The sequence below is a fragment of the Empidonax traillii genome, unplaced genomic scaffold, assembly GCF_003031625.1.
Source record: "Empidonax traillii isolate 1590-97213 ecotype Southwest subspecies unplaced genomic scaffold, ASM303162v1 scaffold1155:size169172, whole genome shotgun sequence".
Classification (NCBI taxonomy): Eukaryota; Metazoa; Chordata; class Aves; order Passeriformes; family Tyrannidae; genus Empidonax; species Empidonax traillii.
In genome coordinates, this window is record NW_020956348.1 from 61,384 (window position 1) to 86,801 (window position 25,418).

General features: G+C 52.3%; 2 protein-coding genes and 1 long non-coding RNA gene across 3 annotated transcripts in view; 1 reads left to right on the top strand and 2 right to left on the bottom strand.

The window, feature by feature from the left end:
* LOC114068947 (mesothelin-like protein) overlaps positions 1-1,369 on the top strand; it is a 4,847-nt gene extending 3,478 nt beyond the window's left edge. Inside the window, 3 exon segments of the mRNA XM_027905423.1 lie at positions 122-309; positions 493-726; positions 1,287-1,369. Of these exon segments, the coding sequence (XP_027761224.1) occupies positions 122-309; positions 493-726; positions 1,287-1,369 (505 nt within the window).
* A 1,402-nt stretch (positions 1,370-2,771) lies between these two features.
* On the bottom strand, positions 2,772-17,301 carry LOC114068953 (mesothelin-like). The gene is made up of 25 exons (XM_027905430.1): positions 17,282-17,301; positions 16,440-16,524; positions 15,376-15,537; positions 14,966-15,168; positions 14,675-14,766; positions 14,092-14,222; positions 13,420-13,541; positions 12,867-13,038; positions 12,321-12,536; positions 11,849-12,019; positions 10,700-10,846; positions 10,511-10,560; positions 9,907-10,027; positions 9,614-9,699; positions 8,692-8,821; positions 8,399-8,589; positions 7,596-7,686; positions 6,997-7,108; positions 6,392-6,591; positions 5,899-6,045; positions 5,532-5,665; positions 4,721-4,848; positions 4,100-4,194; positions 3,306-3,495; positions 2,772-2,866 (listed from the first exon to the last, which is right to left on the bottom strand). The coding sequence occupies exons 4-25, from the start codon at positions 15,103-15,105 to the stop codon at positions 2,772-2,774; spliced, it is 2,961 nt and encodes a 986-aa protein (XP_027761231.1). The 5' UTR covers positions 15,106-15,168; positions 15,376-15,537; positions 16,440-16,524; positions 17,282-17,301.
* A 526-nt stretch (positions 17,302-17,827) lies between these two features.
* On the bottom strand, positions 17,828-18,992 carry LOC114068959. The gene is made up of 3 exons (XR_003573692.1): positions 18,792-18,992; positions 18,408-18,493; positions 17,828-17,863 (listed from the first exon to the last, which is right to left on the bottom strand). It is a non-coding gene; the product is annotated as an uncharacterized LOC114068959 (long non-coding RNA).
* Between the last annotated feature and the right edge of the window lie 6,426 nt (positions 18,993-25,418).

Genomic DNA, 25,418 nt, shown 5'->3' on the forward strand with positions numbered 1-25,418 from the left:
CCACCCCCGTCGCCCCGTGCTCCACCCACCAATCTCCCACCACAAATACATCCACCCCGTCCTCTGTCCCCCTCCTCCCCACCACCCTGGCCCCTGTCAACCCCAACACCACCTCTCCCAGCTCTGTCCCAGTCCCTGCTGTCACCTCCAGGGCCACCACCAGCACCAGTGTTGGTCCTGCCCTGGGTGGTACCTCCCACAGCACCAGCTCCCCACTGGTGCCCGTGAGCACCCCAGTACCTGGGGGGACCACCCACCCTGCTCCTTCCCCCCACAGCACTGTCATCCCCAGCACCCACAATGCTGCCAGCACCCCTGTCCCCCATCCCACTTCTGCTCCCACTGCCACCTCTTTTCCTCATCCCTCCTCTGCTCCCACTGCCACCCGCACCACCATCACCCTGAGCACCCACAGTGCTGCCAGCACTCCCGTCCCTAATCCCACCACTGCCCCTCCTGTCCCTCTCTCCACCTCTGCTCCCCCTGCCCCAGCCACAAACCCCCCTGCCCACAAGCCCACCCCACCTCCCAACTCCACCCTCTCCACCCAAAAGAGCATCACCTCCTCCATCCCTGAGGCCACCACAGTGCCCTGCCAGAGCAGTGCCCCTCCAGGATTCCCCAACCCTTCCTCCACCACCACCAAACCAACCCCTGGAGCTGTGCCGGAGTCACCACAACCAACATCCAACGGATACATCAACCTGCAGCCTCAGCCTGAGCCGGGTGAGGTGGGAATGTTCTGAGTCGGGAAAGGCTTAGGAATGATGGCAAGGCTGAGGTCTTCAGCAGTGAGCAGATGATCCACCTTGTTCCTGCTGGATTCAGCACTGGCTTCACAGGCAGTGAGGTGTCCGTGCAGCCCCTGGAGCACCCTGAGGTGTCTCCTCACCCCCCCAGCACTGCAGAGAGCTGGAGCAATCCTGGAGCAATCCTGGAGTAATCCCACTCCTGCCAGTGCCTGGGCTGTTCTCCACGTGGGTTTGGCCTTCCCTATTTTAGCTGCCCGTGGTGTTCCTGAGTGCAAATACTAAAATCTGAGCTCCTTTGCTCTGGCAGAGCTGCACCTGCAGCTTTATTGGCACTGGGGACTCACTCCTGCCTGGGGACAGTGCCAGCTGGTGCAGGGCAGTGCCTGAGGAGCAGGTACAGGCAGTGGCACAGACAATGGCTGAGAAGTGCTGTCCTGACCCATGGGATCCCCTGGGATACCTGGATTCCACCCCCCTCTCAGCTCACACGTGTCCTGCCCCTGGATCATCCCATTGTTTATGTTCTCCCCCCAGATTCAGGACCCAGCCTGTGCTCCTGCCTCAGCCACGTGCTGGCTGTCACCGTGGGGACCTTGCTGCTGCAGGGGCTGCTCTGAGCCCCCCCCTCAGCACCACACCCACCCCACCCCTCCTTCATCCCCACCACCCTGCAACACAACGGTGCTGGAAAAGGAAGAGAACTCCTCCACTGGATCCCAGCCCAGAGCGGGATTATTATTTCTGAGGCTGGGCAGCAAAAGGAGAACTGATACTTTTCAACCCAAGGAAGCCCCACGGGTACTCACTGGCAGTTTACTCCATGTAGTGCAACCACCAGCAGTGCTGAGTGTCTGCCAGGGCAATAACACTGGGCCCACTTCCACCAGGGACTTTCCTTCTAAGGAATCCCACTGGGATCTGTGAACCAGTGGGACAGCTCAGGGATTTGAGCCACTGGCCACTGCAAAAGCAGCAGAACACGGCCCAGCAAAGCAGCTGAGAGAGCCCCAAAACTGCATTCACTTGCTGCATGAACTGCTTTTTGATCCAGATCTGCTCCCACTCCACAGAGACTCTGATGGGATGATTCACTGAAGATCATTTATCTATGATTACTGGTGCAATGCTATACAATAAAACATCAATCAGCTGGGTTTTTTTCCTAACCTTTGAGGTGTTTTGTACTTTTTCTAGCTTAGATCCAAAGTCTGCACTGGAGGACAGACCAGGCTCTCCTGCTCTCATTCTGTAAAGCAATGACAGCAAAGATTTATAACATTATATATATATATATATATATATCCCTCTTTCTCCTCCAGGCTCTCCTCCCTGGGGGAGAGGGGGATGTCAGGGGCTGGATACAGGTTATACTGAGGCATTTTTTGGACAGAAATTCCCAATGAGTGGGGGAAAAAAATTGTTTAAAACCTTCTCTAAAGTTCTTTCCCCTCCCCTTGAGGAAGGTGAGAACACCCTCAGCTCTTAAAAGCTGAATAATCAACACCAAGGAAAAGTAACAGGCTGGTCTGGGGGCTCTGCCCACTCAGTTTGGGCAGCCTGAAGGAAGAGCAGACAACAACTTTGCTTTAGCATTTTTTTACTTAATTCCGTGATTTATTTACAATTAGCCAGAAAACTTCCCTTCCACTCTGAGGTCTTGGCAGTGTCACGAGGTCAAGCTCTGGGAAATGTCATTTTGAACCTGCAGAACCCCACAAACCCCCCAGCAAAACAAGCCCGTGGTTTGGGTTGCAGTGATTTTGTTGGGGCTGAACGGGACTTGGGCTCTACCAAAGGCAAAGATGCTGCTCTGAAGAGTCTGGAATCTTCCCTTCAGACAGAACTGGGTTTTTCCCCCGAGTGATTTGAAAGACAAAAGTACCTAAAAGTGACTGCTGGGCTGATCCCATTTGCCTGGTGCTCAGGACACCCGTCAGCCCCAGGCTGGCTGTGCCCACAGACCTCAGAGCAGGTCACAGGGTGGGACCCCTGGTCTTGTTCCCTCTGGAGAGAGGATGGTCAGGACAACATGGACACCGTGAGGAAAGTGAGGAGCAGGGCAGGCAGGAGATGCAGGGCCGTGGCCATGGCACTCAGAGGGGCTGAGGACGATGCTGGAGGACAAAGAGGGGCATTAGTGCAAAGGAATCAGCGACTGAACTGCTCCTCCACGGGGAAAACATCTCCTCGTGGCCCATCCAGGGATTTCCTCGGCCTTTCTCACGGCCCCACCAAGCCAAAGTTTGGGGTTTGGAACTAGAAGGTCTCTTCCTACCCAAACCATTCTGGGATTCTGTGATTCTGAGCCCAAAATCCAACACACCACAGAGGAGGAAGCCCTGGAGGTGTTGGCTCAGCTGGGATGTTCAGCCAGTGAGGATGTTCCCCGTGGGATTACAGAACTGCTCCTCATATTGGCCCCAGGATTTGCCCCACAGGCCTTCAGGCTCCTCAGCAGAGCTGAACTTGCTGCCCCAGCTTTTCCCCTCGCTGTAACCCCAAAACAAGTATTTCAAACCCAACCCTGCCTTCAGAGGTCCTAAAAACACCCACCTGGGAATTTGGGAGTGACGAGGTTGATGTAGCCTTCCTGTGTTCCCCCGGTGAGCCCGATGTGCAGCTGATCCAGCTGGGATTGCTTCTGGACCTGGATCCACTCCCGGACAGGAGACCTGTACTGCCACTTGGCCAGGTCTGGCAAGTTCATCCCCAGCAAGCCCTGAACCTCCGAGGGCGTCAGGCTCTGGGAGGGATCACAGAGCAGGAGTTAGGGGTGGAAATGTGGGAATGGAAATTACACATCTGGACAAGAAATGACCCCTCTGGCCAAGGAAATGGTGAGGTTCCAGTTGGCAGGAGTGGGAAGAGCAAGGAAGACCAATCCCTGCCATGGTTCCCCCTGGGACAGTCTTCTCTCAGGGTCAGGGAATGAGCACGATGGTTCCTCAAAGACTGTTTCTGTTGTCCTCTGGTGACAAGTCTCCTAAACTCAGCTGGGGGCCCCAGTCCCTGCCCAAATCACTAGGATTTCTCCCAGAATTGATGGCATCACTGCCAAGAGTCTTGTTAGAAGATCTGTCACACAGTTGTGACCATAGTCCAGTGGACACCTGTCCCCTGCTCCTCCCACCAGTGCTATGAGCCTGCTCTGGAGAAACTCCACCGGCTCAGCTTCCATCTAGGACTCCAAATGAGACTTTTAAAGAAGTTTCAGGCCAGTTCTCCACTTTCTACCAGTCCGGAATCATTCTGAATTTGATGGAATGACTCCTGATTTCCATCAATGGACAACCATCCAACTACTGAGCACAACACCAGGAATCCAACAATTCCAGGATCCAACTCACCATCAAAGCATCTCTTCTCAAACTCACAAAAGTGCTTATGTTCATGTTCACGTTGGCCTGGCTTAGAGCCTTGAGATCTTTACCAGGAGCCCCCTCTGGAACCAAAAAGAACATCAGAGCATGGAAGCCCCCAAATGATCTGTGCTTGTACCTGCACAAGCTGGAGCCACAATGATGGCTCCAAAATTCATCAGGAATGGGGCTCCTACCAGAGTCCCAGCTGCAAAATGTATGGCTGCTACTCCTTTTTTTGTTGGGACTTACTGATGTGTTGGGAATTAAACCAACCTGTGGCAATACCAGACAACAGACAGAGGGGTGGGAAGAGTTTGCTCAGGCTGGGAATAAATTCTTGGCTTCAGAGGGAAAAAGAAAGTCTGGTCTGTGCCATGGAGAAGGGCTGGGAGAGAAATCAAGAGTTTGATTTGCCCTCTGACAGTCTGACAATTGATCTGGGCAGGCACAGAATCTCTCGACAGTATTTTATGCCATCTGCAAGTTGGAAAGACAAGCTTTGAACAACTTGGCTTTGAAACTTCCCAAATCTCTGGTGGGTTTTGATAGCCATTCAGCTCGTGGCTGAGACCCCTCTCCCCCCATGAAACACTGGATTTTACATACCCAGGTAAGGTAAAATCAGCTCATAGTAAGCAGGAAAGGTGTGCTGGGCAGAGAAAGCTTCCTTGGCTTTCTCATACAGGAGGTCCTTGGTCTGTTGTGAACAGGCTGAAGGATTCAGAGACACCAGCCTGCAGAAAACCAAAGATTTAGGGTGAGAAAAGCTTTTATTACCCTCAACCTGTACAAATTTTTCCCTTGTTCTGAGTCTCTCTCTGGGATTCTCTACACAGCACAGGTGACCCCCCTCTTCCCAGCAGGCAGGAGATGTGTGGAGAGAAGCTGAGAGGGGAAATAATGGCTCAGTTTTCTGCTCAGAAGGATTTGTCTTTAAGGTTATGAGGGTTCTTAGGGCAAACAACAAGTTTGTGTGTTTGCAAAGCTGTAATTAACGAATTAATTTAATTTACCAGTATTTCAAAGGAATTTAAACTCCAAACGTCCAAGAAGTGGCACTTGAGGATATGGTTTAGTGGTGCTGGCTGATGGTTGGACTTGATGATCTTAAAGGTCTTTTCCAAACCTAATAACGGTTCAGTGATTCTATGAAATTAAACTTAATTACTTTATCTTCTGCCCCCCCCCAGATAAAAGCAGAGCAATCTGCTGCCAGCTGAGCTGCCATAAAGAGAGTTTGACTGCAAATCTGAGCCCTTCCTGGCGGGACAGACCCCAGCAGGATGGAAACCAGGAGGTCTAAATTTCCCTTCCTAAATTTCCTTTCACTGAATAAAGAGAAAAAAAAAAAAAAAAAGGAATTTGCACTTGCTGATGGGAAAGTGCTTTCCCAAGAAGATCCCAGTTTGTGGCTCACCTGAGGCTGCTGGGCTCTATGGCCTTCAGCTCCGTGGCGTTCAGCAGGCACACGTATCTCGTCCCGATGGCATCCAGGGCCGTGGCATTCAAGGCATTGCCCAGTCCTACATAGCGTTGAATTGCTGCTGAGGCCTGGAGAAATGTTTAATTTGGTTACTGTGATTGAATCAGGAGTTGTGTTTTCACCCCCCCCCCCCAAAGAAGAACGTGCAATAATTACAGAAATAACCCGGGATCGTTTCAAATCTGCTCGTCTGGAGCTCGGGGATGGTTCAACCATCCTGGAGCCCACTGAGTTAATCCCAAACCAGCAGCTCTCAAAGCAGGAAGGGAACACGAGCAGGAAAGCAAAGCCGAGGCCCTACCAGGCGGTCTGGGGGCTGACTTTTCAGGAAGGCAGCCAGGACATCAGCTGAGTTCATCTTCCACTTGGAAATCTCCTCAGGGCTGATGAGAGGGGTGAGGGGGCCCAGCTCGGAGAGGAGGCTTTCAGGATAACCATCAGGATACGTCTGTGGAAACACCACTGCTGTTGCTACAAAGTGGGGCTGAGGGAGCTGGTTTTTCAGTCTGAAGAAGAGAGGATTAGGCGAGGATTTTATTGCTGTCTTCAACTGCTTAATAGGAGATGGGAGGGAGGGTGGAGCCACGTTCCTCTCAGAGGAAGTGCACAGTGAAGGCCAAGGCCCAACAGGCAAAGAGAATTCTGGTTAGATATTAAGAAATAGATATTTTTGACAGTGAAGTGGCCAAACACTGGGAGAGGAGCCCCAGTCCTTGGAAGTGCTAAGTTTAACTGGACAAGTCCCTGAGAGAACTCATCTCTAAGTAATTCGACATCCTTTGGGCTGGTATTACCTCATCCAGGTAGTCCTTGAACACCTGCAGCTGCTCCACACTGAAGGGGTAGCTGAGGACCTGGAAGAGGTGGCTCTCCAGGAAGAGGTGGCTCTCCCGGGAGATGTTCCTGAGGCAGGTCCGTAACTGCTGGGGGGCGTAGTAGGTGGGCATCAGGTCAGTGCTCAGGACCTCCACTGTTATCTCCTCGTTACAACCTGCTGGGGCAATCAGCTCTGGGTTAAAGCCTTTTGCTTCAAGCTTTGAATCCCAGAATCGCTGAGGTTGGAAAACCCTCCCAGCCCATGGATCCCCCCTGTGCCCCATCCCCACCTTGCCCCCCAGCCCCAGAGTGTCACAGCCAGGCCTTCCTTGGACACCTCCAGGGGTGGGGACTCCAAACCTCCCTGGGCAGCCCCTGCCAAGGCCTGGCCACCCTTTCCATAGGGAAATTCTTCACGGAGATGCCCCCTTGCTGGAGATGGATGGGTGTGCCACCAGGGTCCCAAAGGGGTGACCTTTCCCCACGTGCTCCACGGCTGAACTCGGATGCATTTAGGGACACCTGCAACACTAGGACAACCCTGATCCTGCTGGGAATGCTCCAATCCAGGAAGCTCCCATACCATCAGCACGCCTGTGCCTGGTGGGCAGCAGCTCTCCCACCACGGTGGCCAACTCTTCCCTGGACAGGGGGGAATCCCGGGCAAAGTCCTTCAGCCAAAGGCTCAGGGAATTCTGCAAGGAAAATGTTCCATCAGGGGGGCGGTGCAGCCCTGGGGGCACCTCCAGCACAACACCCTGCCCCTCACACACACTGACAGGTCACTGGTAAGGTGCTCTGGGCAGCACAGCTGCAGATACCTCCTTGGCGAGCAAAAAAGCAAATTTTTAAAGCTTGAACTCCACATGTCCCACCCCCTCCCCCCCATAAATGATTTTACCTCCTCATGAGGCACTGCGTGTATTTTACTGCTGTTTCCCCCCCCCGGTGCTCTCCCAGCAGTGACAGGAAGGGGCTGACAGAGATCTGGATCTGCAGTTCCAGGCTGTCAACTCCATCAGCCCTCACTTCTCCCAGACCATCATCCCCTTTGACACCAGACCTCTTTTTAAAGAGGAAACCACTGAAAAACACAGGGCTGAACAACCTCCACCATATTTCCCCCACAATCCAAGAGCCAGGAGCGCTTCCCAGACTCTCCACCCCTGTATGAAAACCCACCTTGGGGATCTCCTGCAAGATGTTGTGATCAAAAACAGGGATCAGCCCCGAGAGCTCCCTCAGGGTGAAGGCTGACCAGGCTGCAGGAGGCCTGCAGACAAAAACCAGCTAGGATCAGCTTTCAAGGAAGAGCAGAACAAACAAAACACCTTAAAAAGCTGCCAGGATTATGTCCCCGTAACACCTGACGTCAAGGAAGCACAAGATTTTAAATCCTGAAACACCTTGATCCCTTCCTGTTACACCAAACTTCCTCCCAGCAGAGCAGGACAGGTGGCAGTGAGATGAATCAGGGCAAATGGCATTTAACTGATGCCTTCTTTTCACAGGCATGAAGCCCAAAGAATTTCTATTGCTCATATCACCCAGGTCAGTGCCAAGATCTCAGGGCACCCGGGAAGAGGGAGGGAAATGTTTGACTCCTCCTGTTGGAATCAGCCAGGGATTTATCAAGCAGGTAGAAGCAGAATGCTTCCTGAAAGTCTGGGGCTGACAAGCACCTTGGACTCACCTGTGGTCACCAAAACAGTCAGAGAAGTTTGGTTAATAAAAAATAAACCAGAGGAAAAGCTTTTACAACCAGAGCAAGGGAGACGCAGAAGTGATAACTTATTTTTCAGCAGAATTTCACCCAAGCCTTTCAGCTGAAAGAAGTTCAAATGAATTAAAGTAAAAGGCTCAAAAGCAATCAGTTATTCAGGTTTTGGCTCAGGCTGCTTGGTTGGAGCTCACTCAGGTCTTGACAGAACAATGGGTTTGATGAAGGGAACTGTTCTGTCGATGTCCAGAAGAACATTTCATACCCAAACGTGGTGTTCCCGCTGCTGATGATGTCCCTAATGGCCTCTTCTTGGTCAGGCAGGAAAGATTCACACTGGCTCAGGTCCTTCAGCAGGATCCCCCCCGAGCTCCTGATGTATTCCCCCCCCAGGTCACAGAGCAGGTGGCCCAGGATCTCGGCATTTCCCTCGGTTATTTGTGTGCCAGGGATTTTCTGAAATAAAACAAGACAGAGGCATGTCCAGGACTGGCTGCCACAGGGGAGGGGCACTCCTGCACCCCAACCCTCCTGCAGATCTGTCCCCTCCCCACGTACCAGACACGCCAGAGCCTCCAGGAGAAGCTGTTTCCTCTGGGGGGACTCTCTCGGCAGAACATCCAGATTTGCTTCCCCGATATTGCTGAAGTATTGGCTGCAGCTTCCAGTGGCTGCATAGTCTGAAGGACTGGAAAGACAAACACTCCATGGATTCCAGGGAATGATATGCAGCACTTGGTCAGGTTTCCACATCTGCAGACTGAACTCCCTGCAGTTGCTCTTTGAAAGATCCCAGCCCATGTTCTTTCCAAATTGATTTTCACCTTAAGGGATCTACTGTGGGACACAGCCTAAAATTGTTCCAGATCTGGATACAGAGGCACAGTGGCAAGATACTGGGACAAGGAAATCCACTCCAGTGCCTGTTTTCTTTGCTGCTGGAAGGGAGAAGCACGTTCAGGGAGGCCTGAAAGTGCTAAGATTCTATACTGATTTCATATCCAGATATACATGAAATTGTTTCGAGGTGTTTATATTAATATGCTGGATGGTTGAATCTGGAAGACCTTAAAACACTTGTGAAAGCTTTCATAGAATCCCAGAATGGTTTGGGTGGGAAGGGACCTGAAAGCTCATCCCATTCCACCTCCCCTGCCACGGGCAGGGACACCTTCCACCAGCCCAGGTTGATCCAAGCCCCGTCCAACCTGGCCTTGGACACTTCCAGGGATCCAGGGGCAGCCACAGCTTCTCTGGGCAACCTGTGCCAGGGCCTCCCCACCCTCACAGTTGGGAATTTCTTCTCAATATCCCACCTAGCCCTGCCCTCCCTTCAGCTTTCTGCAATCTGATTTTTGATTCCCCACAAGGAGGCCTGAAAAGTCTGAGATATAAATCAAACTAATCAAGCCATCCTGGTTGTGAACTAATCTCTCTATTTCCCACTGAGGCAACCACATGAAAACCCTATCACAGTTACCTTAAAAACAGCAACAGGTCTTTGGGATAACTGTCCAAATCCTTGGGAATCCCGTGCAGTGTCACCATCCTCAGCAAGCAGCTCAGCTGGAAGGACACCAGAGATGGCATCAGAGACAGAACCAGCATGGAACATAAGAACAAATAAAACAAAAGAATGATTTTATCCTGCTTCAAAAAAAGAAATCAGGGATGATTCTTTTCCCGATATCCAACCTAAACCTCCCCTGTTCTGGTTTAAGCTCAGAGTGTTGAACAATCATCAGACACGGCACTTGGAAATGTGGGAACTACCTGGTCTTCTCCCAGCTTGACATTCTTGCTCCTCATGACTTTGGCCAGCTCCTGAAATCTTCCTGCTTCCACATCTTTGACAGCTGCACAGGTGAAACCTTGGAGGACAGACTGGGAAAGCCTGGACATGGACAGGAGGGAAATCAGAAGGGCAGGGACTTCGGGAGAGGTGAGTTCAGAGCAGGACACTCATGCTGACTCCATTGTTTTTCCAGCTGTAAATAACTTTTCATAATTTTTCTTCTCAGATGTGACAAAAGACACATCAGCCCCACTACTGAACCCCTGGAATTGCACTGGGGAAGGCTGGCACATTCCCTGATCAGAAATGCCTTCCACAGAGCCCACCATCTGGAGCAAGATTCCAGGTGCAGCCCAAGCCAGAGGCCTAATTTTAGAAAGAAATTGTGGCTTATGGGGTTTTTTTTTTTGCAGCTGAGACCCTGGGAAATCCCAATGCTCCATGTCTGTGTTTGGGTTTGCTTTATATTCCCATCTGTTCCTATGGATTCAGTATGGTGGATGTGCCACAAGCACCAGTGGAAACATGGAAATTGCCATCAAAACAAACAGGGTAAAGGGAAGGAGAGAAGGAAATTGGTACCTGCTGAAGTCAGGCTCTGCCTTTACCACGTCACTGAAAAACATGGCAGCCTGGGGAGCAAAGGCAGAGGGTCAGAGGTTTTCCAGAGGTTTTTCCAGCAGAAACACCTCTGTTTGGGGGCAGATCTGCAGGGCAGACTCGTGGCCCTGCATGGCCAGGGAGGGGTGAGGGGACACAGCCCCCCAGTACCTGCTCTGGGGTCCACGTCTTGCTGTTGAGGTCCTGAACACTGGGCTTCTCCTCCCCAAAAACCAGCAATGATCTGGGGATGTAACTGGCCAGAGAATCAGGGATGTGTTTCACCAGGTCAGCAGGGTGGGCAATGCTGGAGGAAAGCTTTAAAAAAACCCCAAAAAAACCCAACAAAACGTATCAGTCAAACACTGTGGCTAACAGAGGACTGGGAAAGCCAGACCAATCTACCTGCTGATCATCTGGGCACTTCACAGAGGCCTAACACTGAAATATTCTCTGTTTGACACATTCTATCAAATTGGAGATGCTGCTTGGAGGTAATTCCTGGGGTCCTGATGGATGGGAATGATTCTGTCTCCCATCAGCTTCCCACTCCTGGCTTTATGCCCTAAAAATATTGAGCAGGGCACAAAGGAGAGACATCTCTTCCCTCTCTGCCTACACAGTGTCTCAAAGTGCTTGCAGATCCTGTGGTGGATGAGACATTATTTCCCTATAACACCTATAACATTTCCCTCATAACATTCCTTCCAATAATGGAGCTGCCCCAGAACAGGGAACAGGCAGGGCCTCTGGTCCCAAACACAAATCAGAGTCTTTCCTACCAGGAAAACAAACTTAAAAGCTACACATACAACTGGAAGGCCCAAAATACAGCAAGAAAAAAGGCAAAGAGGTGTCCAAATCCTACACAATCACATGGAATGAAATAGTGAATTGCTGAGGGATCAGTTAACCCTAAAAAGGGACTTCTGAAGTCACCTTCGCTTCTCTTACTTCAAATGTCAGTATTAGAATCATAGAATCAGTTAGGTTGGAAAAGACCTCCAAGATCAAGTCCAATCTACACTGAATTCTGCTCCCTGGACATTCTTTCCCTGAGAGGATCTTTTAAAGTCACTGGGGAGGAGTTGCTGGGACCACCCCATAAAACAAGGCTCTTGTGCCCTTGTCCTCAAGAGGCTCAGCAGGACACCCTGGCTGGTGGCCCAGGACATCTCCACGGGCACAATGACAGGGATTTGATCCTGTTTGGCAGTGACAGCCCCAGGGAACGCTGCCTGGGGGTGCAGGGGTGTGTCCCACCTGGCCCCTGGAGCTTTGCTCATTTGTGACACATGAAGAGGGAAAACCAACAGTCACCTTTTCCACAAAGGCCCTTTTCAGAGCAGGGGGCAGGGTTTCCATCTGCTGGGCAAACTCAGGCACCTCGATGGCCTCCAGGAGCACCTCTGGGGACAGACTCCAGACTGTGCTGCTGTTGAGGCCTCCCACCAAACTGCCCAGCCTCGCCAGGCTCTGCCCATCCCGGAGCTGGAAGGGAATGCACGAGGACGTGAGGGCCAGACAGCACCTGCTGGCAGCACCAGGTGTGAGCTGCACCTCCCAGAATCACTGAGGCTGGAGAAGAGCTCCAGGATCATCGAGCCCACCCTGTGCCCCATCCCCACCTTGTCCCCCAGCCCAGAGCATTGAGTGCCACCTCCAGTCCAGTCATGCCTTGGACACCTCCAGGGGTGAGGACTCCACCACCTCCCTGGGCAGCCCCTGCCAAGGCCTGACCACCCTTGCCATGAAGAAATTCCTCCTGAATTTGTGGCCCTGATCCTGGTACCTGATAGCCAGAGTGGAGCAGTTTGTCCACGATGGCACTGGACTGCTCAGCACTCCAGCCACGAACTGCCCCCAGGGCAGGAAGAGCTGCTTCGAGATCCTCCTCACTGATGCTGTTCTGGATGCTGGACACAGACAGTCCAGCTGCAGCCTGGCCCAGGGCACGCAGGGTTTCGGGGGAGAAATCCTCCAGCTTCCTCAGCAGGGAGGATGTGACCTGCAAAGGTCCCAACAGGGACAGAAAGGAGAGTCAGGGGAGCAGAGAGGGGAACCTCCAGCCTTTGGATGCCTTAAATCCCTGCATTTCTGCCTCGGATTTTCGTGCTGAAGGCTGCTGATGGACCATCTCCACCCACAGAAATTGTCAGGTGATGAAAGCCCAGCCAGGCACCAGGACATAAAAAAGGCAAAAAGCCCTGGAGGAGGTGAGAGGAGGCACAGGAGCTGATCCTCAGCCCTGCCGGGTTAGTGTAGGTGGATGAAGCCCCGGGGCTGGGTGGGTGATGGTGTGAATGAAGCCCCGGGGCTGGGCGGGTGATGGCTTTACCTGCAGCTCCCGTGCCGGCAGGGAGGAGGGATCTCTCCCTCCGGGAATTCCTCTGCGCTCCGGGATCCACGGGCAGCTCTCCCCGATCCTGCGGGCCAAGCTCAGCGCGTCGTCCCTGCTCAGATTGGTCACTGCCGAGGGGCTCAGGGAGCAAACAAACCTGGCTGGGAGGCTGCAGGTGAGACACAGAGGGGGGACGCTGCAATTCCGACAGGCAGAGGCTCCTTCATCCCCTTTTCCCAGAGGATGCTCCTTCCCAGGGCGTGTTTTCCCTGCCTCGTGTTATCTGATGGTTCAGAAAGCACTGCCGAGTCCTGGCAAACCGTGCAAGGGCACTGCACGGAGATCATCTCCCAGGGTTTAGAACTCGGGATCTGGCCCTCCCCCGGGGCAATGGAATTATTGGAGGAACAGAAAAAAATGTTTTAAAGGTTTAATGAAAGCAGCCACCAGAACCACCACCCAAAATCTTGCTAAGTCACAGTACCACAGCTGGGTGCTACTGGATCTGATTCTCATGACATAGGAGATCAGGTCCTGCCAGATCCTGTACCTGGATAATGGAAAACCAGGAGCAGAGGTCAGCAGGAAGGTGTAGTACAGAGCTGTCTCCCGGAGCAAGGTGAGGTTGCTGATCATTTCCAAATTCACTGGATCCCTGGCAAATTTTTGAAGCTGAGGGTGAAAAAAAAAGAAAAAAAGAAAAATAATTTAGATGGATACTTTAATCCTGATATTTTGAACCAACCTCACTTCGAGCAATATGTGGTTTTTTCACCTGTTTTTAGCGTTGTGAGGAAGTTTAATTTTGGTTTTCCAGTACTACACTGGGACCTGGGTCAAGTTTGGGGTCGTTCCTCTTCCTGACTCCAGTTTGCTTTGTGCAGAATTACCCACATGAAACCAACTTCTGTGCAAGTGCCTCTTATCAGAATAAATCATGATGGGAGGAGGAAGATAATTGAAGGGACTGTTCAGCACAAATAAACAAGAGGAATATTCCCACCAGCAGCATCTCCAGGAATTTCAAGGCCAGGTTGGACGGGGCTTGGAGCAACCTGGGACAGTGGGAGGTGTCCCTGCCCATGGCAAGGGGTGGAATGGGATGAGCTTTAAGGTCCTTCCAACCCAAACCATTCTGGGTTTCGAATTTTGCCCAGGGCAGCAGCATCCCAGGCATACTTTGCCCACTGGAGGTTCCTCATCACCAGGAGGCTGCACTTACTGTTGGTTCATCACCAAAAAGCTGCAGGTCCTCAACAGTGGCACCCTCCATAAAGGATCCAAGGTAATTTTTAAACCAAGCAGTGGAATTCAGCCCTGGAATGGCTTCACTGTAGCATTTCTGGTTGGATTCTGCAGTCAGACAGGGAGAAAAACAGACACCAAATCAGGAAATGGGTGGATTTTGGAGATGCTGAGCGTGGAACAGGCTTCAGGCCGTCAGAGGACTCAGCAGAGCTCCCTTAGGGCCTCTGGTCACACATCCCACTCAAATCCACAGGTTCAGAATCCAAATGCCCAATTCTTCAGCTCTCAGAACCAAACCCTGTCCTGTTCTTTCCCAGCAAAAGCAGGAAATGCCACCCACAAGGGATACAAGTCAGACTGTGCTGGTTTATAAAAGTCCTGGACCAGTGAAGCCTTCAGGCAGGGAAATGATTCCTGAAAGCTCTTATCACTGTCACATTCCCAGCCTGTTTCCATTGCAGGTTCACAAAAAGCCCTGGGAAGCCTCAGCCCATGTCAGAGCCCACACTGGGGGCTGAAAGCATCCGTGATTTCCTAGAGAAAATGAAGCCATTTACCATTCTGGGTGAGATAATATTTGATCCCCCTGTAAAGATTCCTCTGCTCTTCCTCTGGAAGCTCAGGGTACAGTCCATCCAGGGCAGCCACTCTACAGGTGGATAAGGAAGGCAGACATCTCAGACACTGATGAAGTCAGGGTTGGATTCTCACAGAAAGGCTGTTATTGAGGACTGATTGTATCAATCACACCCTTTCTCAAAGCTCCCAGTGTGGTTTCCCCTCCCAGCAGCCCCAGTGCTGTGACACTGCTCTGCTCACACTGGGCCATCAGGGACAGGAGCACTTACAGCTGCTGAAAGCTCTCACAGGACACATTCTTGCCATGGAGGCAACCAAAGACCTTGGGCTCCACCAGGAAGGGCTGAAGTCCCCCATGGACCCACTGGGACAGAACAGGAGGGCTCTCAATGTCCGGCACTTGCAGCATCTTCTCCCACAGGCCGTTGATGAAGATCAGGTTCCACTCCAGAGACAGAGGCACGTGGGAAAACTGAGAGCAAGGGGTGAGAAGAAACACGGGAATCCCAGTGAATGATCAAACATCAGCATAAATCCACGTGAATCTGAACGTTATGAACAAAATCTGCTGGTTGAAATTATGCTCTTTTTAAGATAAGGTAATGGTAAGGTAAAATCTAAGGCAATTTTAACCAAAGCCTTTCAGGGGTGATCAAACAGCTGGCTCTGTGGTACCCACCCGCTGGCTGAACGTGGTCAGGGAGGCCAAAAGCTTCTCAGCATCATATTTGGAAAAGAACAGAGCAGAGTATTCTGGATCCAGAGCAGTGGCAGGTTTGGAGGCAAGGCAAGAGTATAAGGATATGAGGAAATCATCCTGGAGGTCCTGGAGCCAAGCTCTCTGAAAGAGAAAAGGGAAATGCAAATAAAGGTGGTAAATGGTGGGTCCTGTTCAGAGGTGCTGCAGTGTGGAGTGGCCTTCAGGTGCCATGTGTGCATTGGGGAAGGAATCCTTCCCTGGGAGGGTGGGCAGGCCCTGGCACAGGTTGCCCAGAGAAGCTGTGGCCTTAAAAGCTTTATTTGAGTGGTTTCCCACCAAAAAAAAACCCAAAAGCCCAAATATTGCCGTTTGATCGAAGCGTAAACTTCCATAGGGAACTTTCTCCTTCCCAAAAAAGCCAAACAGTGGGAAAAGAACCAATCAAAACCCCCACCAAAACATTTGGAGAAATGTCATCTCTTCATTAGAAACATTTAGGGGCAAATACAAACTATTTTCAATTCAATTGTAATTCCTGGCAGCAAAGCAACTGAGAGAGAATGACAAAAGCAGGGAAGAAAGAAAAAAACCCTGGAATGTTCCAGATGAAATTTTCCACACTTTTAATTGTACTTTTCCCACCCTTTGTTGTGGTTTTTTACCCCAGTGGACCAGGGGGACCGTCATACAGAGATCTGTCTCAGAGCCATGATGCCAGCTTTTAAGAGCCAGTTTCTTTTGGAAAACTTCTTTGTCCCACTTTCTCCTTTGAGAGGTTTGGAAAAGAGAATCCCCACTTCCACAGAGCCAACCCACAGAGGGCTCCAGGGGGGTTTAGCCCCACATGGGAGGTGACACAGTGACAGCTCAGTGCTCTGGGTGCTCCCCGTGTGTTTGATCCCAGCCTTGCTCTCCATCCTGGCAGGGAAACCTGGACAAGGCTTTGGCTGCTCCACTCCCAGCCAAGCCTGGGACTGTTCTGAGGGGCAGAATTCCCAAGGAAAACAAGCCCAGCACCATGGACAGCAGGGCAATGCCATTACCTGGGCACAGGCGTATTGACCAAACGAGAGGCTGCACGGGGAGCTTTGGCCACGAGCGGCTTCCAGAAACTTCTCCTGGCTGGCACTGGGGGAAACAGAGACATCACTGTGCCAGCTGGGCCAGAAGGATCCCAGGATCAGGGGGGAGCTGGGGCAGGACTGGATGGGGAGATGGGACAGGACTGGATGGGGGCAGGACTGGTGGGGAACTGGCACCCCATCAGCCCTAGAGCTGCAAACACAGCATGGGGCACACCTGCCAAGCCCAGAGAGTCAGTGAAAGGCACCTGAACCCCCCTGAGCACCTGGGTTTGCTGCCTGCCTGTCCCCCCCTCAGCAGGGACAGCCGTTCCCAGGTCCCATCCCAGGGCAGGAGCAGTGCCAGGCAGCCACCCCAATCACCTCCATAGCAAACACAGCAGAACGAACTGACACGGGATGAGGATGAGCTGCTGCCCCCACCTGGGAGCAGGAACAGGGTGCAGGTGAATTGTTGACGCTCAGGTATAAGCCAAGTTCAATTTAAGCAGAGCTGCTTGAGCCTCAAGCCCCAGCAGGAGCCAAGATAAGCTCAGCACCAGTGCCAAGGCTCTTGGCTCACACACCAGGGAACTGCCCTGCCTTTCTTTGTCCTGGACAGACACAGAAACCCAGCAAGGTATTTTCCCTTCACTGTTCAAACAATTCCAGCACCAACCCTCCCTCCCTGCCCACAGGTGACCCCGGGACTCTGGGGGGAGAGAGATCCTACCCCTGGTGTCAGGGGGATCCTGTTCCCCAGAAAAACCAGGATCACTCCCAAGGGAAATGCTGCCAAGCCAATTTGCTGGAGGGTCACATACCTGTCCACTGAGGCACACAGGGCAGATTCTGATCCCCCCAAAAAAAGAGAGAAAAACAGAGACAAAGGAATTGTGAGAGGAGTACAAACACAGAGCCGTGTGTGAATCTTCCTTGTGGAGGTCACTTGGGAGGAAACTCACCATTGACAGTGGAGCTGGAGCACTGCAGCAGGAGAGAGGGGGAGAAGAGATGCTGTTATCGTGGAGTTGTGATCATTGCACAGACAAATGTGTGTGAGCTGCAACCATTTGGGCTGGGGTGTGCCCTGAAAACCCTCAATTGCCCGCATCCAGAGAGTTCCCGTCTTGCCATCTGCAAAATTCCCAAAATTTACTGGCTCTGGACCTCAAACAGCTGGCAAGCTCCAGGTTTGGGAGTGCTCCCACCCCTCAGGTGTGAGGCCCAGTGGATGGACCGTCCTGATGATTTCAGCAGGATGGTTCTAGTGGGAGTTGTCTGGGACTGGATGAGCTTTAAGGTCCCTCCAACCCAAACCATTCTGGGATTCCTAGATGTTTTAAACACCCAAATCTGCCTTACCAGGTATGTCCCAGCAGCAGCTCCAGCAGTTCCTTGCCACCCTGGAAGACAACATGCAGTGATTTTAGAGCTGTTCCATGGAACTTTTAACACACAGTGGAAGCTGTGGCTGCCCCATCCCTGGAAGAGTCCAAGGCCAGGTTGGAGCAACCTGGGAACAGTGGAAGGTGTCCCTGCCCAAAGCAGGGGGTAGAACTGGATGATCTTTTAAGTCCCTTCCCACCCAAAGCATTCCAGGATTCTCTGATTCTATTAACAGATTTAATCAGATTCAGCTCTGATTATTCCTTAAGTGCATTCCCAGAGACACCTGGATACTCCAACAACAGGAGCAGGGAGCAGACAGCTCTGAAATCACAGGAGGAGAATCAATTCCAGTTGTGTCTTTCCACACTATTTATTACCAAAGCCTGAAATATTTCACTTCCCAGATCCAATAACAAACAAGAATAAGCAAAATCTGAGGGTTTGGAGCACCCACCAAAGCAACACTCAACAGTCTTTCAGCACAATTCTCCCCTTTGAGGATTATCTCTGGAACGGAAAATCCTCTTGGAACACCCACCACTCCATGGTCCTACTCACCGAGCAGAAGGAGAAATCCCAGCCCTGGGAGTAAAGGAGGCATTTCTGGAAAGGTCTTCAGAACACCCACAAGTGTGAGGAGTCACCTTATTTCAGCAAAAAATAAAAAAAAAAAAAAAATCAAATTATTTGCAAAACCAAGCTCAGAGGAGGGAAGTTGAAAGGTGATGTCTCACCTGCAGATTTAGACACTCCAACACCCTCCACAAAACCTGAAATGAGACCCAAAACACACAAAAAGCTACTGGGGGGGGTCTGCCCTGCCTGGGAGAGCCCGTGGAGAAGGTGGAGTTAGTTAAGCCAGGTCATTGTTATCCATGTCCTGAGCAGGGTTCCCCTTGGCAGAGGGGGAGAGGTGGCCCAACCCTGTTCCTGGACACTCACCTGGGCTCTGCTGTCCCCAGAGTGCAGGGCATGGGCACAGAGGGCTCCTTTTCACTGCGCAAACCGGGGTGTGTCCCATCTCCTCAGCCCTGCATCTCCCGCTGCAGGATGGATTTGGAGCCCTGGACACACCTCTGAGCCCTTGAGAACACAAATGTTTTCTAGAACAAGTCACTGTGTGCTGTTTGTGAATGCCTGTCATTCCTGGGGGCAGGATCAGAGCCCTGAAGAGGTGAATTCCCCCCCCTGCCCTGCGTGGGATGTGAACAAAACTGAGCCTGTGCTCCTGCGACAGAGCTCCTCCAGGACCACCTTCCTCCAGCCACCAAGGAAATGTTTGGCATCGGGACATTTTGCTTTGGTGGAGCTTGAAGTGGTTGAAACTTCTCAAAAATTTCTACTTTCTCTAGTTGTCCTGAGGAGAAACACTTGGAAGTTGCTCTGCTGGCCAGCCAGGACAGGGACTGGGATGAAGTTGTGCCAGGGCAGGCTCAGGGTGGATCTCAGGGAAAGGTTCTTCCCCCAGAGGGTGGTTGGCACTGAACAGGCTCCCCAGGGCAGTGGGCACAGCCCCAAGGCTGCCAGAGCTGCAGAAGGGTTTGGATGATCCTCTCGGACAGGGTGGGATTGTTGGGGTGTCCCAGGAGGGCCAGGAGTTGGACTGGATGGTCCTTGTGGGTCCCTTCCAGCCCAGGATATTCCGTGATCCTGAGATTCCAGCTCCTAGGGCTGTTGGACAGGGAGCTCTGCCCCAGGCTCAGACACAGAGCTCCCCACTCAGGGAGAGCAACTGGAACTAAAATCCAACAGGACAAGGCTGGGACTGGCACAGGCAAAGCCAGGGCACAACCAGCTGCCTCCATTCCTTGAGGAACCTGTCCCTGCTCAGGGGTGCCCGTGGCACACTGGGCTCATGCCAAGGTGCCCAGAACCTGCACCCAAGTGGCCCGTGGGCTCCAGCACCCACTGCAGCAGCTCAGGAACCCACATCCAGGAGCCCCCTGAGCAGGAATGTCATCACCCAATGGCTCCAGAATCATAATCCAGAGAGATCCCTGCCTCCCCATCACTGCAATCCACCTTTCCCTCCTCAAACCTTCATTTCCTTGCTGCAAATCCCAGGACAGAACTTCAGAGCCTTTCCAGTTCCTGCAGGCTGCTCTGTCTTAAAAACTAAATATTGTTGTTATTATTAAAGAGCTCTCAGCCCATCAACACTTCAGCAAAGCAGACTTGGCAAACACAGCCTGCATGAATAAAATGAGAGCTGCTGCAGGGTCCAACAAAGGATGGATTTTAAATTACATTCCCCCCCATTTCAGGCTTCTTTTTGCCGACCTTTGGATCTGATCCCCCAAGTCACTAAGAAACCCAAAGTAACTCTGAATTTCTCTGGACACAGAGGGGGAATTTTACACCTCAGATTTGAAAAAAAAAAAAAAATCTCTGTTTGGTCACTTTACTGATGCTTTGCAAGACCAGTCCTGTGCCAGGCTCAGACTTGCCCCATCATGCCCACCTACAGCTCCTGTCTGTGCCAGTGTTGACTCACCATCCCCACCCACCCAAACCCGGCTCCCTCCACACTCCCCGTCCTCTCACCCCTCTTCATGTGCTCATCAGCTGCTTTGGAACAGCAACAGCAAGCAGTGAATGCAGTTGGTGTGACTCACAGCGTGTGAAAGTGATTTCACCACCACAAATCATTTTTGTGCCTGGACCAATCCACAGAGACCCCGAGCCCAAAGCAAGGAGCCTCATCTCCAGGATTCCCAAAGGAGGTGTCCTGGAGCTGGGGGGGATCCTTCCATCAGCTTTCAAACACCACAGCTCTCAGGGTCTTGCACCTTTCGGATCAGCATCAGAGGAGGGTTGTCCATGGCAGAGGGTGAGGTAGGAAAGAGGCTGTGGAGCTGCTGGACAAAGTGTGGGTCCAAAGAAGAGCCAACCAGGACAGCAGCAAAGGGCTCTGCCACCTGCAGCCAGATCATGGAATAATGGAGTGTTAAGGGGTTGGAAGGGACCTTGGAGATCATCCAGTGCCACCCCCTGCCACGGGCAGGGACACCTCCCACCAGCCCAGGCTGCTCCAAGCCCCGTCCAACCTGGCCTGGGACACTTCAGATCCTGGATCTGGGGCTTCTCAGCTGCAGGAAACAGGAACACAGAGCAGGAATGTTGGTAAAACCTGCCCTCAGTGGGAGATAACTGGAGATCTGCTCTTGTCCAGGCAGCACAGAGCGGGGAGAGGTGCCCAAGGCTGCCCAGCCCACACCCTGCTCCGAGGATGGCTGTGCCCAGGCTGCCCTCGGGAGGTCTGGGAGGGACATTTTGGAGCTCCCCTGTAACAACAGTCACCTTCAGCTCAACACAACTACACAGGAGACCTCTCTCTGCCTCACCTTCCCCCACAACCTCCTTTTCCCGACCTGAAGCCCAGCTCTGCCTTAGGATCGCCAACACACACCCCGAGGTGGGGCGGGAAGGGGGGCCACGGAACCTGCAGTGGGTGGGACGTGGTTTGTCCCAGGGCAAAGTGAGTCAGAGCCTTCCCACCCAGCCTGGCAGCCCCGAGTGGGGCTCAAGTGTTCTCCAGTCACACCAGGCTGCACAATTGCTGTTCCTGCTGTGCTGAGCCAGGTGTGACCAGAGGAAATAAATCCTCCTCAATGCCATCCCCAGCAGGCAGGGCACACGCCCTGCTTGTCCCAGCTGAGCTGTGGCATTCACCCAGCACAAAGGGGCTTTGTGCTCTCTGGGGAAAGCCAGGTCTGCCCTCAGCTCAGCAGAGCAGCCTCATGTCCTGCAAGGCTGTGAAAAGAGGATTTGGAGACATTCAGGGCTAAAAGGGAAACTGGATTAATTCTTTGTAATCATGTCCACCCCACCAAATCCCTTCATGATGTGAGTGCATCCCACAGTGGATCTCCCACGTGCTCACATCCAAATGCCCACAGTGAGAGTGGAGAGTCCAGAAGCACAACATGACCCAGCTGCACTGCCCAACCCCTTGGACCAGGGGACACAGCTGCAGCTTGGAGAAGGTTCCCCAAAGCTGACTGGAGGGACAACCAGAAGGAGAAAGAGCCATGAAGGTCAAGCGCCAGCCTAGGGCAAAGCTCCTTTCTCTGGTGCCAGGTTTGCTGCCCAGTCAGGTGAGCTGGGTGGGGTCCAGAGCTGACAGAAGGGATAAAGGGACACCAGTGATGCAAAACCTGTGGTTTGAGACACAAACAGCTCCAAGCCCACAACAATGAGCTCATTATGATAGGTCAACACTTGCACTCAGCTCTTCCTTTCCTGCTGCCTGTGCAGATCTCAGGTTTGATGGGACTTGGCACACAAAGGAAGAGCCCCAGCGACTGAGAGTCTGTGTGAAACTTCTCCTCTCCTTATCCCTCCAAACAAGGAAAGTCTGCTAAAGACTGCCCACAGGAGAAGAGATTTGAGTGGCAGGGCCCCACCCAGCACTGCCCTGTGGTCACAGCAGAGCAGATCCTGCTGCTCTGCACCAAACCCTCTGTCACCACCTGCAGAATCCGAGAGGAGAAAGTCAGGAGAGCTCTCCAGGTGCTCATCACTGGCTTAAGGGTGGATCCAACAATTACTTTGCCTGGGGCAATAATTCTGTGCTGGCAGCCTGCAAGGTTCTGTTTTAGAGCAGAAGGTGCATTTTTGGGAAGCCTCATCCTGCAGTTAAAACCCATCCCCAGGGCTGAACGTCTTGCTGGGGCAGGGAAAGAGGAGCCTTGTCAGGAGTGGGGAACTGGGGTGTTTGGGCCCTTTCCAGCTGCCACCTTTCCCTGCAAAGCCACCCAGCCTTATCTTGGCATAGATCTGTTAAAATATGTGCCAGTGCCCCGGTGCCAGCACAGTGCTGTTTGGGACCTGCCCTGTAAATGTCACCGGGAGACTTTGATGGACAAGGCAGTGTTTGGTTCAACGAGCAGCTTGGCTCACCCTGTTTGCCCAAGGGTTCAGTTACCAGCAGGCAATATGGGAAAAGAAACATTTCTGGCTTCAGGTTGCTCCTGAGCCCACACCTGCAAATGCCAGGGGGGGTCAGCAGAGCCTGACCCTGAGGATTTGTGTTTGACAGCTCAGGCAAGACCACCTGGCCCAGGGGACAAGGGACAGGACGAGAGGGAACAGCCTCAAGTTGTGCCAGGGGAGGTCCAGGCTGGATATTAATAAAAATTTCGTCACAGAAAGGGCTGCCCAGGGGTGGAGTCCCAGCTCTGGGGGCATTTAAAAGCCCTGTGGATGTGGCACTTGGGGACAGGGGTTAGTGGTGGCCTTGGCAGTGCTGGGGGATGGTTGGACTCTCAGAGGTCTTTTTGAAGCTGAGTGATTCCATCCTCACCTGTCAGTGCTAACAAGGGTAGTCCTAAGTTGCAAAGGAGGAGGGAGGAAAGCCCAGGGTGTCAGAGACCTTCCTGCCACCAAACACACCCCACCCTCGCTCACCTCAGCACTGAAAGCCAGTCCTGGTTTGTCCCTGCTGGAGTAACCCCAGAGCAAACCCTGCTCTGGCCACACAGCACTCCCCAGCTGTTCCTGCCCTGCCAAAGGAAGTGCTCCAGGGACAACGGAGACAGGATAAAAAGGCCAGTTTATAGCTGGAAGTAAAATCCAACCAACACGCTGCACCTTCCTGGAGGTTTACACAAGGGATTTGGGGTGGTTTCTGCCTCCCCCTGTCCTCTGCCACCTCCTCTGTGACCTTTGCATTGCACATAGTCAAAAACCACCGACAGGTAACCCTTCAATCACGTCCTGAACTAAGAACGCAAACAAGCTAAAAAAGGAAAGGTGATTCTCTGACGTCTGATGTCCCTCCCTCCCGGGGGTTTGGTGACCAAGCAGCTGCTCCTGACAGCAGGAGGGTGCCCAGCAGTGCCCAGCCCAACCTGTCTGGCCACCCAGCAGGGCAGGGCTGAGGCCCCCTGGACACCCTCCAGCCACACCAGCAGCCAGGAGGAGCAACAGGACCAGTTTGGAGGTCACCCACGTCACTGGGAGACCAGTTTTCAGCAGGAGGAAGCTTAGAGCTGCCCAAGGCTCCTGGAAAACCAGCCCAGCCTCCAAGGGCTGTCCAGGAAGGACCTCATTGTCACATCAGGGGCCCCTCAGCCATCAGCTCTGGCTGCACCATGGATTTAATCCCACAGGACTGAAAATCCAGGAATGGGGCTACTGGTGCCACATCCTCCTGTTGGAAATGATACACATTTCCTAATGAATTGTTTTAATTACCCATAGCCAGTGTAACTTGCCACTGGAACAAGGTTTCTCACAAACACAGTTCGGCAAAATCACTGAAACTTGAAGTTTTGCTAAACCGGCCTTGATGTGCTTCAGTGAGCAAAACCTGGGGGAGAGAAATATTGCTGAGAACTGGGCACCAGGAGTGCAGGATTTATAGCCCACAAGGACACGTGGCACAAAGCAGAGATAAAAACCCAAAACTAACCCAGACAGTTCAGCATTTGCACTGAAATTCTGTCTATCTGAGGAAAACAAAGGTAACAAACACGCTGAATATGGGGGCTAATTAGAAAGCAATGACCACTAGAAGACAGAACAGTAATTAATGCAGAGAAATATGTAATTTACAGCCAGTGAACATGAATTAATTAGTGGAAAGTTTGGTGTTGCATGTTTGGGGGAGAGACCCCACGTGCAGCTGGCACTGTGAGCAAAGTAATCCCTGCTTTCTGACCCTAAAAAAAACGGTGATGGAGAGTTTGATTTCTCCTGATGTTTCCAGCACCACTTGGCTCCTCCCAAAGCGCACACTCACCTTGTAGGGGGGGTCAGGCAGGAAAGGGGAGGTGTTGAGGGCACCCAGAAACGCTCCAGCTCCTCCTGGCTCTGCTGGGACCATCAGCAGCACCTGGACAGCTGTGCCACACACTGAAGTGCCCAAATCACAGCGAGAGTTGACAGGATTCCTCATTCCCAAGAAGTTCTGGCTTGAGGAGCTGCAGGAAAATGATTCCATGTGAGCCAGGCCCTGCTGAGAGAGAGTGTGTGTGTGTTCTCAGGTGCTTCTTGCAGCGAGGCTGACACCTGGTGATGGGACAGAGCCCTTCAACCTGCCCTGTCCTCCAGAGAGAAATACATCAATATATAGATATATAAATATATAGATATATAAATATTTAGATATATGTGTGTGTGCAGAGCCACCTGTAACGGGTGACAGGACATGCACAGCCCTAGGAAAGAAAGAGGGGAGAAGACAGAGCTCAGTTATGGAACTCAGAGACCCAGCTTATGAACTGGAAAGCCAGACCTAACTTCCAGCCTGACTAATTCCCGCCTCTCTCCGAACTCCCAAGGCTGCCAGCCCTAAATCCTCTCCTGGGAGCGCCCACTTAGCACCTTGTTGAGCCGAGAACCTGCAGGAATTCCCTCCGGCTCAGCCTCCTGACCTGTTTGTAGGGTGGGAACAGGAGGTTTGACCCTTTACCCCCTCCCTGTGCCCTGTTTGTGGGGTCAGAACAAGAGGTTTGACCCTTTAAGCCCTCCCTGTGCCCTGTTTGTAGGGTGGGAGCAGGAGGTTTGACCCTTTAAGCCCTCCCTGCTCCAAGGCTGTGACTGATGGAGACCAAACATGGCCCA